General features: G+C 37.2%; 2 protein-coding genes across 3 annotated transcripts in view; one reads left to right on the top strand and one right to left on the bottom strand.

Moving 5' to 3' along the window:
* The window catches only part of cenpp (centromere protein P), a 118,619-nt gene that overhangs the window by 86,680 nt on the left and 15,283 nt on the right, over positions 1-16,656 (bottom strand). The gene's annotated exons all lie outside the window — the stretch shown is intronic.
* Positions 6,489-15,105, top strand: ogna (osteoglycin, paralog a). Its single transcript, XM_026167229.2, has 6 exons — positions 6,489-6,780; positions 9,587-9,650; positions 11,571-11,735; positions 12,581-12,783; positions 13,174-13,266; positions 14,232-15,105. Exons 1-6 carry the CDS (start codon positions 6,625-6,627, stop codon positions 14,400-14,402), a joined length of 852 nt encoding a protein of 283 aa, XP_026023014.1. The 5' UTR covers positions 6,489-6,624; the 3' UTR covers positions 14,403-15,105.

Raw genomic sequence — 16,656 nt, 5'->3', positions numbered from 1 at the left:
CATGCCAGCTAGAACGCAGTACGAGTTGTTTTAACTGACTGTAAAAAGTCAACACATCGAAAATAAACTCCACTTAAACTAAACTGCAGGTCATAACTTCTTACCTGAAGTTCACCTGACACTCGGACCGGTGGCCGCCTCGGGTCGCTCCTCCTCCTGCCTCCCCTTTCCCTCATCCACCTGCTGGCCTCTGTGAAAGCTCCGCCACAGCCACCATCAATTTTTTACACAACGGCCAGCATCTGGACAATCCACCACCTTTCATTGTTTATACATTACAAAAACAACAACAACAAAAACATTGGCCCATGAAAACGAAAAATCACCATCACCGGTATGCCCAATGGCCAGTCCAGCTATGGTCGTGCCATCAGTTAACCCTTCATGTGACAGCTGTGGCACGCGTGCCCAGGGTTGCTGACCCCTGCACTACACAATCAAATATACGAGTGAGAAAATCAAAACTGACCATCCTTCATAGAAAAATATGAAGTATTAGCAATATCTTGAAGCGTCAGTAAATTGGTCAGTCCTTCCATCCATCTATCCAGTTTGGGGGAACTAAAATTTAAATATGGCAGCACATGATTTATTGCATCAGAATTCAGGTCGTTTCCAATAAATCTTCTCTCTAAGATAACTCAGGACTCCATGATGACAGTTCTACTTTTTGGGACAAATTCACAGTCAAAGTACAAGAAAAATAATTAAAATGGCAGCCTTTGTCTCATCACTCAACTGACCGATATATCACTTTCAAGTTAAACTGAAAATACCTTTTTAGTCTTTGGGTTGTAGCCAGTACACCTAGCAGTTGGTCATTTTAGCAGCAGATAATGCTCTCTACACAAGTTTAAGTTTAATCTCATAAGGCAAAGTAAAGCTATCTGAATATAGCAGCTGTTCTGTAAGAGGGTGAAAATTGTACTAGAAGATGCTCTTGAAGGGGGAGAGAGCATAAATATTTATGGACAAAGTCCTGGAAATTTATGCTCAGACATTACATACTATCTTGGCATGATATCTAATCATCATTAGAGCATGTTAATTGACTGTTTGTGACCAGTATATGTGTACTATCGTGATCAATATTTTATACACATTTATTTTTTGAGTTTGTCTTCTGAGGCATGAGCACTAGTCTTCCTGTTTTTATAGAAAATCTTACTTCCAACCAACAAGTAGCACATTCACAGTACAACTAAAGGCTGGTAAGACAGAAGTGCTGATCTTGTATTCCTAAATTGTAAATCTATATAACTTCTTTGGGATTATTTTGAGGTAACATAAGGAATGTTGTGATGCTATAAGCTCATACAGACTCATGCATATCTCAGACACTGTTCTGATTAATTATTAATAATATCACTAGCTGAATGAACCATCAGTAGATGTGTAAAATCACAACTATATAGTATATAAAGGTAAAATGCTCTGTAGAGATGTAGAGTGGGCTGAGAATTTTCTGAACGTTAGTTTGATTCATCTTTATTTAGTTTGACAAGAAGCCTAATTAGAAAACTCAAGTAGTATATTTGTGTTAATTATTAACTTGCAAAACATGAAACATTTGTTACGTAAGAAGTCTCAGAGCTAAAATAAAAAGCCTCACTGTCAGTTTTCCAGTTGCTGGCGGCAGCCCAGAGCTAGCAGGTGGCTATGTCACTACCACAGCACATGGATCTTAGTGGTGGGTTAATACACCATGTCAATAGTCAGCCAGACCCATGCAGACCAAGGCTACATAATGCCTAGCCAGGTGGTCCACCGTGTCGAAAGATACTCTTCAGTGAAATGGGCGTCTGTGTGTAGAGTACATTTACTCATGCATATTGTTTTGACTGGGTTGGCCTCAGCCTGCCATTACTTATCGCTCACTTACACCTGTCACCCTAAAACTCAGCTCACCGTCACATTGACCACAGCTGGCAGAAGACACGGGGGGGGGGGGGGGGGGGACAAGCTGGAAAAGTGATTTTTTTAAAAAAGGGGGGGGGACTATTAAATTGTTATGTGAATTATACAAATTAATAAATTATTAAAACAGAAAAAAAAATTGTATGGTCTGTACTGGATTGTATGCAGCATAATACTCATCCTGCTCCAACTACCATTTAACAAAGAGATGCACCTAGCAACAGTGCCATTCATTTCAGCATTCAAGAATGCCTTAATATACTACTACTGTTATAATTAAAGGTTGCACGGCGATCTAAAAAGGTATCAAATAGGCATATTTGTGGTTGCATTTAGAAGATTTTGCTCTCAGCTGGAAAACTATTTACCATCCTAATAACCATGGCAGCAGATCACAGAACATATTGGCTTGAATTTGAATTGATTCAAATTCAGCTGTTTTATAGAGACAGAACAAAAATGGAGAGAGCTTTCAGAAGAGTAAGCAAAAGTATAGGGAATTTAGCTGCATACGTGAACGATGCAAACCATTTAAAAAATTTGCTTTCCCAGAGTTTTATGAGGAAGTAAATGTTTTCAATATGTTAGGTAAACCTCAGAAGATACACCCCACATGTTCTGAGAAATGTTGGATGTAAACATCTTTGGCTGTTTACAAGAAAACCCCACTGGGCGTCTTTAGCGTGCACAGAACATGACTGGGTGACTGTTGTTAAATTTGATTTCAGACACTTAGACCAAGTCCAGTACAGTCTCAAAAAAATGGTGTTGCTAGTTAAGAGAATAAAATCTTTCTCTCTTGTCCAACTCTCAAGGCTGAGTTTACAACCCTTTCGCTTTCATTTAGTCATCCACCAGGTCAATCAACACAGGAATTATTTTCTGTGTTCGTGTTTCTGCAGTGGTACACAAGAATTCAATGGCTTTAAAAAGGTTTATTCATGTTCACAAACAGATTGAGCGTGACAGGAACATTCCCAACACGGCGGGAATAATGTGCGTTTAGTGTGTTATTGTGGGTGGCTTTCCCCAGTGACTTCCTTTGTTGTGGAGTGAAATACCAGTGAAACACCCTGACAGCCCAACTGTGGTATAGAAAATTAGTGACAGTAAAAACATTCTCTAGTTGCTGGCCCTCGTCCCAGAGTCATAAAAGTTTAAAGGTGTTCATAATTGCTAACACACCTGTAACAGTCTGGGCTCATGTTCCTTGGATGTTTATATCTGGGCCCCCTTCTTTTTTCTCTACTCTTGAAGGCTGAGATGGTCAGATGTTTCCTATTTAACCATTTTCCTCTTACACTTCAGTCATTTCTCTTCAGCTTTACTTGTTTATAGAGAAGTACTGCCTTTTATAGAGCATTTTAACTTCAATATTTTTTTTATGAAAAACACACAGACACACACAAAATAAATTTCTTAAGAACTGCTCTGGACAAGTCCAACATTTCTGTGATTTCTCTGACAAGAACAGCTGGACCTCAACAGCTGTTAAATAGCCTGAGAGTCTCTCTGGTTTTATTACTAAGAATCTCTTGGCCTTTCTGCTTTGGAAAATACTCCCATAGGTTTTTCCTTTTTTGTTCATTTCCCAGCAATTCTGCTTTTAATTTATTTGTGACATTTTTCATGTTTACCATATTAGCTGTTATTTATTGATGTCTTATTGCCAATTAAGTACTTTATTACACTTTTAAAACACAAGCCTGTGGAGGTCCGACCGATGCTAAAATAAAGAGGTGTATTGATTAAAATGATGAACAGCTGAGATATGACCAGTATGCTGAGTGTATAGATCCTTGTTTTATGTTAGCATTTGCTGTGCCCACTTTTCTCTCATCAACCAGAAAACAAGAACACATTCACATTTTGCCTTAAGTTTTACTGCTTAGCAAAAATTTTAAATGATAAATAATTAATTTGCATACTTGAACTCCTTAACTTGAGGCACCAACTCTAAACCTGTGTCAATTTATTGTCTTACAGCAAAGTGCTTTGGCCTTAAACATGGTTCACACCCTCCCCCCCAGTTATGTCAGGCAACAGACTGCTCTGAATACGGTCTTCAAGAGGGCTAAAACTGAACTCTGTGTGACATTAGGCTGTTCTTATGTCAACATGACCAATGTAAGGGAAACATATCGATAACAGTGAGAGAGGTTCAAAGTCAGCTGTTGTAATGGTCTTGCGACCAAGTAAAATGTGACTGCTGCTATGATGTTACTCTATTAACCATCCAACAGCTAATATCCAAATACATCAAATCTGATGTCATACCTAAGCTTACCTATTACATGCATTTGGATGGACTGCAGTTAACTTATACAAATCATACTGGGTTTTAAGGCAAAAATACAAGAAATTTAATCATCAATTGCAAGCATTTTATTGTTTACAGTTGCATGGTAAGGTTTGTATTGGACTGTCTTTACAGGAAACTGCTTGCAAGACCAGAAGTTTTACTTTACCTTTGATACAAATGATTCCTTGCTATAACAGTCTGTTTAATCTACTGGTCAGTCAGCCTGTGATTTAAATTGTTGAATGAAATGCCTCTACATCCCTCAATGCCATTTAGGCACCATAAAAATATTATAATTTTTTATACAAATAATATCTAGTGTCCTCCCACACCACTTTTGAACATATGTACCCAAGAACTTAAGACCTAAATGCAACCAAAAACTATATAAATGAGAAGTCCCAACACAAATCTTACACATCAGAAAGCAGGACTCAAACTAAAACGTTCAAAGAAGAGAAGCATTTGAACATTTGAACAACATTTTCATTCAAGACACCCCAACATCAGGAAGGAAGAAATAAAGAAACCAAATGCTCCTGCTGGAGGGACTGTCCTGGGCTCAGGCTCACCCAGTCACGAGTCCTCAGTTTAACTGCTAAAGCGCCTTTGGTCAGCAACAGTAGGACAGTGGTTCTGACAGAACACTTTTTTAACACTTGCACTGCTTTAAAACTTCATAAAATAACATCAAAGGCTAGTATGCTTACCATCTTGAATGATTCTACAATAAGTCAAGTCTATGAAAAACGCACAATGACTTCAAGGGAGATGAAGACATAGTCTGTGCACAGCTGTTTATGCTACATCATATCCAAAGTAAAGAATTGCTTCTCAGATATTACTCCCGTAATTTCACAAACAGGATAACAAATGAAGGTAAAAAAAAAAATCATCATAAAGTGTATCAGTAACATGTTAGACTATGAGCCTCTACAGTAGCTTCAGGCAACTGGAAATGTCACATGTGGAAATGTCACACACAAATGTCATATGGTTTCACTATAAGTATTACAGTTTAAGTTTTAAACAGTGACCGAAACATCAAAAGCCAAAATTGTGGCCCAACTAGGGCATGAAGCGAACCATGAATTTGAATAATCATTACACCCTAACTTATACAAGATTAAAAGTGGGTAAGGTGCCCACAGGACATCCTTAACGGGATCTGACAAGACAGTCCTTAAGTAAACCAATATTTGCTTTTAGGTATTATACAATAATGCTAGAGGGGGAAAAAATTAAATACAAAAAACACTGAGCAGATGCTTAAAGTCCTTTGAGAAGCAAGTCTCTGGGCACTCATTTTGGTAGTTAATTTAAAGAATGACATAAATGACCTTTAATTTCAGTGGTCATGGAGACATAAGGACTGCATGTATAGAATTATCAGTCAAATCTGCCAAAAGCCACTTATAATTTGCTGACTTAATAAGGCTTTAAAAATCTTTTTTTCCACCATTGACGGTTTCCCATCATCATCATCATCATCATCATCATAATCTGCCACAGATTTTAATTCAAGACTGAGTGCCATGACTATCACTTGCAATGGCTGCTTGAATCAAGCAGCATTCTTCCAAAAATTTAATGTGAATCTTAAAGAAGACTGTTACGTCCCTCGGCAGCCCCTAATCATCATTAATTAAAAAAGTAAGTTCTATCTATAGAACTGTGTAGATGATTGTTATGGCTTCATATCAGCAGAGAGCAGATCATTTTTTGTTAATAATTTTAAAATGATGATATGACTAACTAAAAGCAGTTCCAGCCAGAAACATTAGTTACTGAGAGAGCTGTCCAGAAAGAAAACATGAATATTGGTAAATCCCAGCCTATAAGAAGTGCTTACTTGATGGCTGTTAAATGAATTGTCTGACCAACGGCTAAGAGAATAACATAGTAGGAGAAGAAGAAAAACACTGATCCAGCCTAATGAAAGATAGGTTGGTTATTATAAGTCATTACAGAGTGGCTGGGCAGAGACCACAGACATTCCTTCTGACAAAAAACACTCACACTTTGGTTGTCAACTTTCGGTTTTTCTGCTTTCTCTGCATATTTTTTTCCTGTACACACTTAGGGACATTTAGGAGAAAAATGGACACTTTATTCTTTCTCATCATTTTCCATATGTGCCTCATTTTGGTGTGTGCGCTTCTCACTGTACATCCTGTCTGTGTCCAAGTCTGTCTCTCAGCAGATGGATGGTGGGTGGTCAGGAAAGGGTTAAGTGCTGCGCTCTATAAACTCTGCTTTAAGAGTCTGCTGAAAGCTACTGGTTCAGCCTTTAAATAGAGTCATTTGACACATTCAACCAGGGGCTTGTGGCAAAAAGCAGCTGCTGACCCAAACTCAGACTTTAAGGCGAGCTGGTGTGTCTGCATCACACTGTTTTGGACAGCATGAAGACGCTCTTTTTCACCTGTATGCTGGTGCCATGGCTGGTGGCAGCCTCAGCCAGGACTTTCGACCACGACTCACAGCTGATACCAGGATCTCTAGCTGGCAGTCAACTGAATGGATACTTCAGTGACTATTTAAAATCAAGGAGGGCTAGGGTGAGAACTTTATTATTTGTATTATTATTTCTTTGGGATGGATTTATGGGATTATATCTACTATTTTTGGTGTTTTCTTTTATTTTTCTAGCCTTTTTTTAATTTGTTAAAGTTTTGTCATTTTTTTTAATCAAGATATTAAAAAGTTTGTTTTGACAGCATTAACTTAGAAGATCATTTTTTACATTTGTCACAGTGTTAAATAATGACAAAAGGTGGTTATTTTGACACACCAAAGATAAATAATTCCAATAATGACCAGGCATGCATATTGAGGTAAATCAAAGGCACAAGGATAATATTCTTATTCTTAATGAATAAGAGGCATAGTTTCAAGACTGCAGTGAAACCAGACAAAACCAGAAAACTTTATTGAGAGCAGGTTGGAAAAATGAAAAAGCAATTTGAGCAATGCTTTACAAAGAGGGAGAAAGAAGGTTTGCTTAATAGCTGGGCACATTCAAAATCAATTAATTCTACTACATTACACAAGCAATAATTAATCCACTTCATGGTTTAGTTGATAATCCACTTTCTGCTACTTGGTAATGGCAGCATCTGTTAGCACTTCATTTCACTGTCCTCCTCTTCTAACAGATAATCCATTAAGCTCACAGCTCCAACACACATACACAACCCATTTCTGTGGAGTCTTACCAAAACACAACCCTGGGTCGACCACATTAACCCTGTTCTAACCACACTAACCCCCTTAAGAAATATTTGGATGGAATAAAACCAAAATCTGGTCTGATTTCTCCTTCAGAAAACACTTGAAGGAAGAGAAAAACCCACAAACAATCCACAGGGAGAGAGAGAGTGAGACAAATGTGGAGTGTGACAACACAATACAGCTATGGAACCATAACTTCAGTTTGAATACCAGCTGCTTTTCATTTTTCAGTGACAGACCTTATACCTATTGGTGCTGCTACAATTAGCTATTTACCAAAAGGTTATTATGTTAACTTTTTAATCCACAATGTGCAAAGCTCTTCTTTCTTTCAACTGGCTCGAGACCAGGTCAGTTGGTTTAGGGACTCAGCAGTAGGAACGGAGCCCGTATTTTGCTCAAGGTTATTCAATAATGATGCTATTTGTTTATGAGTTATGTACCAGTATTCTAGTTTCCTTCTCTAATGCTTAATGTTTGCAAACATGCTTTTTTGAGGCACCTTCGTCTTCACTCAGCTAGAAGACTGAAATATAACTCAAACTAAAAACGGTCAGCCATGTCACAAGTTCTTTTGTTGTATAACTAGATGAAGAAAGCTAGCATATTTTTTTCTTTGCAGTAACCTCCAGCAGCATATTGCTTTGTTCCATCACCTTATAAGACACTTTCAAACAATCACACAGCAAATGGCCAAAGACCTTTTGAATTATTCCAGATTTGTGGTTTTCCAATTGCCTTTTATGTTTATGTTAAATTAGGGTAGGTCCACTGCCTCAAATCTCAAAACATACCTAGACTTTTTTTAACGCTAAAAACTAACATATCGTTTCTTCATCTGCGTAGCCATATGGGTCCATATAACTTAAATTTGAGTTTTGTGCTTTATAGGTACTGTATAGTTCTCCATCTTCGGTCGTGTTCTTAGTATAAGCATGCTCACATAGAAAATCTCCAAAAATCCAAAAAGAGGAGTTTCTTCATTTTGAAAACCTCACATAATTTTTTTCTATCATGGGATTTGTCCAATATGTGGTTTCCATGCACCATGAAATGCCCTTAAGAATGCACAAAACCCACCTACCTAATTCTCTTTAGTTTTCAAGTTGCAGCACTACAATATTACCCAGGTTTCAGTTCACAAACCCTGGTTGGTCACTATCTCAGTCACTGGGAGTACTTCAGAAGACAAGTTCTGACCATATATGAACAGTATCATACATCAGAGCCAGCAACTTCGGACAATAAATTCCCCACATTCCCACAAACAGACTGGAATTACTATAGCTTTTTTCTTGTCTTACTGACAGCTCAAAGTTCTCTACACTACAACTTACATTTACCCATATACGCATACAGCGCTTTATTCTAAGCACTTCATGTGTCTTACATCCACAGGCAGTTTACCCCATTTAACCTTACATGTAAATGTCTGGACTGAGAGTAGCCAGATTACCTGAAGGAGACCTACAAAGGCAAAAGGAGAACACAATATCCACATTCCTGTTGGCCTCAGCTAACTATGGTGTTGAACTGTGTCCATAAGAAAAGATTCATTCTTATATCTGGAGGATTAAATACATTTCAATGAATATTAACGTTAGCTCGCGACTTTGTTCCAGTTTTGAGTTTTGGCCCACTGTGTATTTGAGTTTGACACCCCTGCTGTAGACCATGATAACTGGCCTGAGTTGAAAAATTCTGGCTTCTGGTTCCTTGATCTACAGTGTTGCAGTGTTACTAAACCCTCAAAGAGCTGTAAATGAAACTAGACATACTGGTTCATCTTCTTACTTGCACTTTTTGCAATATGAACCTACCAAAACAGGCAGCTGTAATGTTTACAGTCTCATTATGTCAAAGTTAAGTACACAGCGACCCTGTATAACTAACAGCTGATGAAAAGCTCAGGCTCATGAATCTCTTATAGCTAGCTGCTGCAAGTTGAGCCAAGCACAAGGCAATGCATATACTTTTACAGTGTTGTATAACATTTATTTGGTTCCTACCTCAAATTTGATATACTGTAATATTTAAGCATTTTTCCAAACTGACCTAACCCTAGCAGTGTTGATGTTTTGCTCTAGCCAATGATCTGGCCGTTATATGAACAGGCCATGTTTTCTCCTGCAGAGGGCGCTGCCTCCTGCTGATGAACCTGATGACAACCCAATTACAGCGGAAGCAGATGCCGCTGGTAAGAGAAAGACCTACTCTACCTGCATCTAATGTCACACACAAGAAAATGCATCTCAGATTTGATCTTTCTTAGACCTTCATAGTATTGTTAAAGTCGACGAACAATGAACATTCCTTGGACCAAGATTACGAACTACACCAAGAGTATGAACCAGATCAAGGTCCTTTTGTCTGGGTTAACATTCAAGCTTTCGCCTTTGGTTGTTTGAAATCACGAGCACATGCTGGCAAGGAACTCCATAATGCTGAGGTGGATAACAATACCTTGATGCAATTCATAGTGTTCATAACAATAAATCCTTTGAGTATCTCAAACAGCTTAGGTTTTTGTAAGGGTTTAATACCTATTAAGTTGGGTATACACTGTGAGATTTTGGAATGTGAAAGAACACAAAAGAATTAAAACAGTATCTTTGGCCTTGGCTCCAAAACAGCAGTCCTATTGTGCATAGTAAGAGAAGTTCAAAGTTGTCCATCTAACCTGAAAGGACACCTGGAACAAAATTTAAACACCACTCACATTGTGAGATGAATATCCTAAATTTCTGACACTGCTTCATATTTACACTTGTGGGAAAACAAAACTAAACTAAATATAAAACTAAATGCCTTAACAGATTATTGCTGCTTACTTGTGTTTACCAAGGACTGACATTGAAAAGAGACTTTAGTGACTACAATAAACTACGCTAAATACTACTACTACTACTTGTACTACTAAAGACTACTGATGGAAACTGTATAGCCCAGATAAACTTATTTGTAATGTACATTTAAAAATAAAGGTTAAATAAAGGCCTTTACCGTGGAACTGAAGATACAAAAAAAAAAGATATTATCTCTCTCTCTCTCATATATATATATATATATATATATATATATATATATATATATATATATATATATATGTGTGTGTGTGTGTGTGTGTGTGTGTGTGTGTGTGTGTGTAAGAGAGAGAGAGAGAGAGAGTGCTGGGGCACTGTATTTTCTGTGCTTGTATGGGTTTCATTTGAGTGCTCTGGTTTCCTCCACAAGCCAAAGACATACTTCTTAAGTTATAATTGCTTGTTCTTAATAATTCTTTACGTTGTTTGTGTCACAACAGTCAGATATTTAAATGTCTGACCTCCATGGGGTAAACATCTGTTAATCTAATAGTCCTAGTGTAAATTTATGGTAGTCTGTCTCTATGTATTGCCCCTGTGATCAACTGCCCAGGGTGTACCCTGCCTCTTGCCTTCTCCTGAGACATACTCCAGTGCCCATACTTGGACAAATGGTTAAGACAAAGGATGAAGATTTTGTTGATAAAGTAGGATTTGAAATTTTGGGGGTCCTGGGAGAGGAGATTTAAAAGATCCCATCACGCACTCTCTCTCTCTTATATATGTATATATTAGAGAGAGAGATAGATAGAGATAGAGATAGAGAGAGAGAGAGAGAGAGAGAGAGAGAGAGAGAGAGAGAGAGAGAGAGAGAGAGAGATAGATAGATAGATAGATAGATAGATAGATAGATAGATAGATAGATAGATAGATAGATAGATAGATAGATAGATAGATAGATAGATAGATAGATAGATAGATAGATAGATAGATAGATAGATAGATGTATCAGTGCTGTGTTTTGAACACAGCAAGGAAGAATTTACTACCTTGCCTCATAAACAGAGTTACTGGTTAAAGTAGAAAAAAGAAATTAAGACATTATAGACTACACAAGTAAAAAATATATGGTTTGACAGAATTGTTTGGGTTCTGAAACTGAAAAGGTTTGGACGTTTTTGTCTTAGGTAAAAACAATACCATTAAAATTGATCACTTAGTTGCAAAAAAAGCAATTACTTATGGCTTAAATGTAGTAAGGCCATATGGACTTTGAAGGCGCCTTGGTTTTTATGGATGCCTTTGTGTTGCAGACCTTCCCACCTGTCTGCTGTGTGTGTGTCTGACTGGCTCGGTGTACTGTGAGGAGGTCAGTCCAGACATGACCTCCATTCCCACACTACCTAAAGAAACAGCCTATCTGTATGCACGCTTCAACAAAATAAGAAAGATCAAAAACAAAGACTTTGCTCAAATTGGTAAGTCTTAACATGGTTACTCCAGAGTTTGTTGATTAATCCATCTGTTCAAAACTCAAGTTTCTGCTTAACATTCAGCAATTTAAAAAAAATATATATATATTTATTTGTTTTTTAATGGGACGTAGTCAGTTGTTGGACACAGATTCACAACAGGATATTATGTTAAGTGCTGGGGCACTGTATTTTCTGTGCTTGTATGGGTTTCATTTGAGTGCTCTGGTTTCCCCCACAAGCCAAAGACATACTTCTTAAGTTATAATTGCTTGTTCTTAATAATTCTTTACGTTGTTTGTGTCACAAAAGTCAGATATTTAAATGTCTGACCTCCATGGGGTAAACATCTGTTAATCTAATAGTCCTAGTGTAAATTTATGGTAGTCTGTCTCTATGTATTGCCCCTGTGATCAACTGCCCAGGGTGTACCCTGCCTCTTGCCTTCTCCTGAGACATACTCCAGTGCCCATACTTGGACAAATGGTTAAGACAAAGGATGAAGATTTTGTTGATAAGAGTAGGATTTGAAATTTTGGGGGTCCTGGGAGAGGAGATTTAAAAGATCCCATCACCCACCAGTAGGAAAAATTATTAATCTAGTGCAAAAATTTCAACCTTGTAAGTCAGAGTTTGCATATCTTGCCCTTTGCAGCACAGATATCTTCTTCATTGTAAAGAGTCAACTATTATCTATACTAACCAAGGGACATGATAAGTCATTATTTGTACTGTATGACTTAGCTTTTAGTCATATGTATCAACTGCATGTTCACTTTTCTGTAATTGATGAAAGTAGCACAACTTCTTTGTTTCTTTTTTTTTTTTTTAAAACCCTCACCTATCAACAGTGACTTTAAAGAGGATCGACCTGACAGGGAATTTGATCTCCGAGATTGAAGATGGAGCCTTCTCCAAGCTAACCCTCCTGGAGGAATTGTCTCTGGCTGAGAATCAGCTGGTCAAACTTCCTGCACTCCCTGCCAAACTCACATCTTTCAATGCCAACTACAACAAACTCAAAACCAAAGGAGTGAAGGCTAATGCTTTCAAGGTACATCATGACCTCTACGAACAAACAACCAACTCTGGTGACTGATTTGGAGATAAAAAATCTAAAAAGTTTTACTAAAACATACAAACTGACAATGAGCCATGTCAACTGTCCTTAGCAGTGATCGCAAATATTTTACATGCTCCTGAAAGGGTAAATAATCTTGTTAACCACCTAATTGTATAAATGCTCCAAGATACTATACTTTCCAGGTGAGATGAATATCAATGCTTGAATTTCTCAAAATGTTACCAGAGAATTATGACAAGGTATTATCTTTATATACAGTACACCATCAATTCAACACAGTGTTAGTACAACTAACTACTAAAGTTGATGTGTCTTGGCAGTCCAACTTTCTTTCTCCAAATCTTTTTTTGTTTCCAACAGAAACTCACCAAGCTGGTTAACCTGTACCTGTCCGACAACATGCTGGAGGCTGTTCCATACATCCCAGAGAGTGTTCGGATCTTACATCTTCAGGTTTCTATGTTTTATTAACATTGTATATAAAAATACATTGATTTTGGTCACCAGTGACATCATCAAATTGGTACACAACTTGTGTTCTAGAGTAGGGTTTGATAAACTTCTCCATAGGGGCCTACTGTACTGAGTTCCACAGTAAAAACGCATACTGTGTGGCCCAAATGCAACAGCACTACTGCCAAATGGATTAAAGGAATGGTGCAGTTCCAGCATTTGCTAGTATGCACGAGGCTCCATGCAGATGCATGCCAACCAATTTTTCGTGCCCACTCAGGAACATCTGCCAAGATGCACACAATGCACTTGCTATGCATGTGTGTAAATTTCAAAGAGCTATGAAAGGAAAGACTGTCTGTGGTGTCTGCAGCTGTTTGTGTCCATGCCTACAACTGAGCATGGGTTTGCTTAGAGACACTGCTGGGAAGTTAATTCCCTGTCTACCATCATGAAAAGACTGAATGTGTGCTATTTCAGCAGGAGAGCTTTGTTGCCTGTCATAACTTGTGACCATTAAGTACATGAATATCAGCCTTTATGTTTTTTAATATGTGTAAAAAGAGCTTATTTGCCTTTCATCCACACACACTCGGTGACTCAAAAGCTTTGGAATGAACTCGTCTCTGCAACCCCAGTTATATTAGACACAAATTTAAAGTCAGACTAGAATGCCCTCCTTCTGTTTTCTCTCATTCTGAGATGATGACAGATCAATGTGGTCACCCCTACATTCACATCCAGACTGATCTCTGTTGCAAGTACTGGTCATATGTAAGAATGCCAAAATTAAAGTACAGCATGACTTTATTAGTTACTTTTGGGAATCACTCTACCCATTGTTGATCTCCAAGATCCATATCCGTTGGTACAACCCTTTTCTAGATTAAATTTAAAACCTGTAATTTTTATTAAAAGTGAGGTGTAAAAAAAGACTCTACCAATATTATTTTATTTTCTTCCAGAACAACAACATCACTGAGGTCAATGTGGACACCTTCTGCAGGTCCAATGACACCTATTACCTACGACCAAGTCTTAATGAGGTCCGCCTTGATGGCAACCCAGTGGTGCTGTCAAAATACCCCGACAACTTCACCTGTATGAAAGTACTGCCTGTTGGAAAGTACCGTTGAGGAGACTGAAATTTAACTGTACTCCCTTTGTTGCTGATGGAAGTTTTCCCACAACAAAGAGCTGGGAGACACCATGGTATTTTGGATTTGTGGAGCTGGTCCCACAGATGTCAACGTTTTTACTTCGGCAAACCTACAATCAGCATGTATCAGGTCAAAATCAAACCTCTGACTGGACTGAAGGTGTTCATTAACTCACCTAAAGGCCTTTTACTGACTGGTGGGCAGTAAAGGAAATTTCATCAGTGTAATTAATCTCAATATGCTTCAAACAACCAGTTTGTCTAACCACATTTAAAATTAGTGTTTCTACCTGTAATCAAAATAACAGAGTCAAAGCCGGCTGTCATGTATACTTGGCTTAATCCCTTATGTCTTTAAAATAACTGTAATGTGGTGTATTACCCTTGGTGCACTGAAACATTTTACACCTGCACACGCATAACCATTGAAGTGGCAGTATTTGTTAGATTGTTGCAATTTCTAAGGCTTAAATCCCACAAGGACTTTCCTGGTAGCCTTAAAGCACCCTTTTCACAGGTAATAAAATGCTACTACAACTACTATAATCCTATAAATGAGTGCAGCAGTTTTAACAGTTCTACACTGACAGTCCAAGTTGTTGTTTCATTTTGACCTGCTGATTTACTACATGGATGAACCAATCTTAACAACAACAAAAAAAATCCCAAAACAAACAAAACTACTTGTGACCTTGAAACAACAGAAACACCTGCTGTCACAAACGAAGAGGCTTTCTTGCAGCCCAATGTCTTCAAATTGTTAGTAGACTGTATCTAATTGTGAGCAGTAAGAAAATGTATTTATATTTCAAGTTATTTACTGTAAGCATCTTCATTTTTGCTGTTTTTGCTCATCTAAACAACTGACTTTTAACGCAAAATCTGACATTTCAAAGTTTTACCTAAAATTAGCAACAAAATGCTACATCAAAAACAATAGATCTAAATGAATGGACCCAAGGCAGATTTTTCAGATTTACCTCTGAGTAAAGGGCACTCAATATATGACTGAAGTGCAGTTTAATTGATGCATTAGTGATTATAATAATGTTTTATTTTTAAAGTTTCACATTCAGTTTCTTCACAATTAAATTGTCACAGCTGAATGAAAATTGTGGTACAAAAAGTATATTTAGACATTTTTAGTAAAGCCAAATCGAAACATTCTTGTGCTGATAACTGACATAATTCATGCTGTCTGGTCTGTATGTTTAAGCTAGGACTCTGGCACGTTCCTGTATGGGAAGATCCATATTTATCACAAACTGACTCTTCATGCAACCCTGTTTTGATCCATGTGTTTTCTAGTGAGCTGTTCCTATCTTTACTTGTCTTTAAGAAAGTCATTACTTGACATTTTAGAGTCCTGACAACAGGAGGGAAGAAGCAGGATTGAAGTAATTTTAGTTATACAAAAGGAATACTTGATATCTGCATGCTGATCTATATCTAGTAGATCTATATCTTCAATAGAACATTGTCACATGTCCAAAAAAAAAAAAAACAACAACCCAACAACAACAACAACAAAAATATCCTAACTGGCCACAAATCTGTGATCATTGTTAACATTCCTCTTTACGTTAACTGTATGTAGCTTTAAGATATATATTTTTTCTTTGCTGATTAAAAACTACATTTCTTGAAATACAAGAATATTGTGTAAATACGTTAACTAAGTGAAAAGTGTGTTTTGTTCTGCTATTGTGTGGATTAATTGCACTTTTCATTATTCCATTAGACTTAAGTATTTTGTGACTTACCTTTGTTTTCTTAATTTATAGACTCCAGCAGAAATGAACTGGGGAACAATGTATCTATGAATTATAGTAATGTGAAAGTTACTCCTCTTGCTTCTATAGTGTCTTACGTTTGTTCCCAACTCTTCCCTACCATTGATTAAAATTAATTTAGAGATTATTACTGATGTGAATAAGATAGTGGTGTACAGGAATATGTTACATGGCTATGTTTGAAGATATTCTAATAAAGTTCAACTTTTTTTTAATATAATGTGTTTGAAATCAATATTAGAGTAAGCTTCACTTAAAAGCACTTTAGGTGGTTAGTTAGACTAGAAATTTACTGTAGAAATGCCAGTTAATTTTGAAAAATAATATTGTTTTCAATATATAAATTATATATTACAACAACATGAATGATGTTATGTAAGGGGTTTTAGAGGTGTCGTATATAAAGTGGTTTTGGTTTGGAACTTGAGTTTTTACTTG

Source organism: Astatotilapia calliptera, chromosome 5 (genome assembly GCF_964374335.1).
Source record: "Astatotilapia calliptera chromosome 5, fAstCal68.1, whole genome shotgun sequence".
NCBI classification, from domain to species: Eukaryota; Metazoa; Chordata; class Actinopteri; order Cichliformes; family Cichlidae; genus Astatotilapia; species Astatotilapia calliptera.
This window is presented reverse-complemented; position numbering and strand designations above follow the sequence as displayed.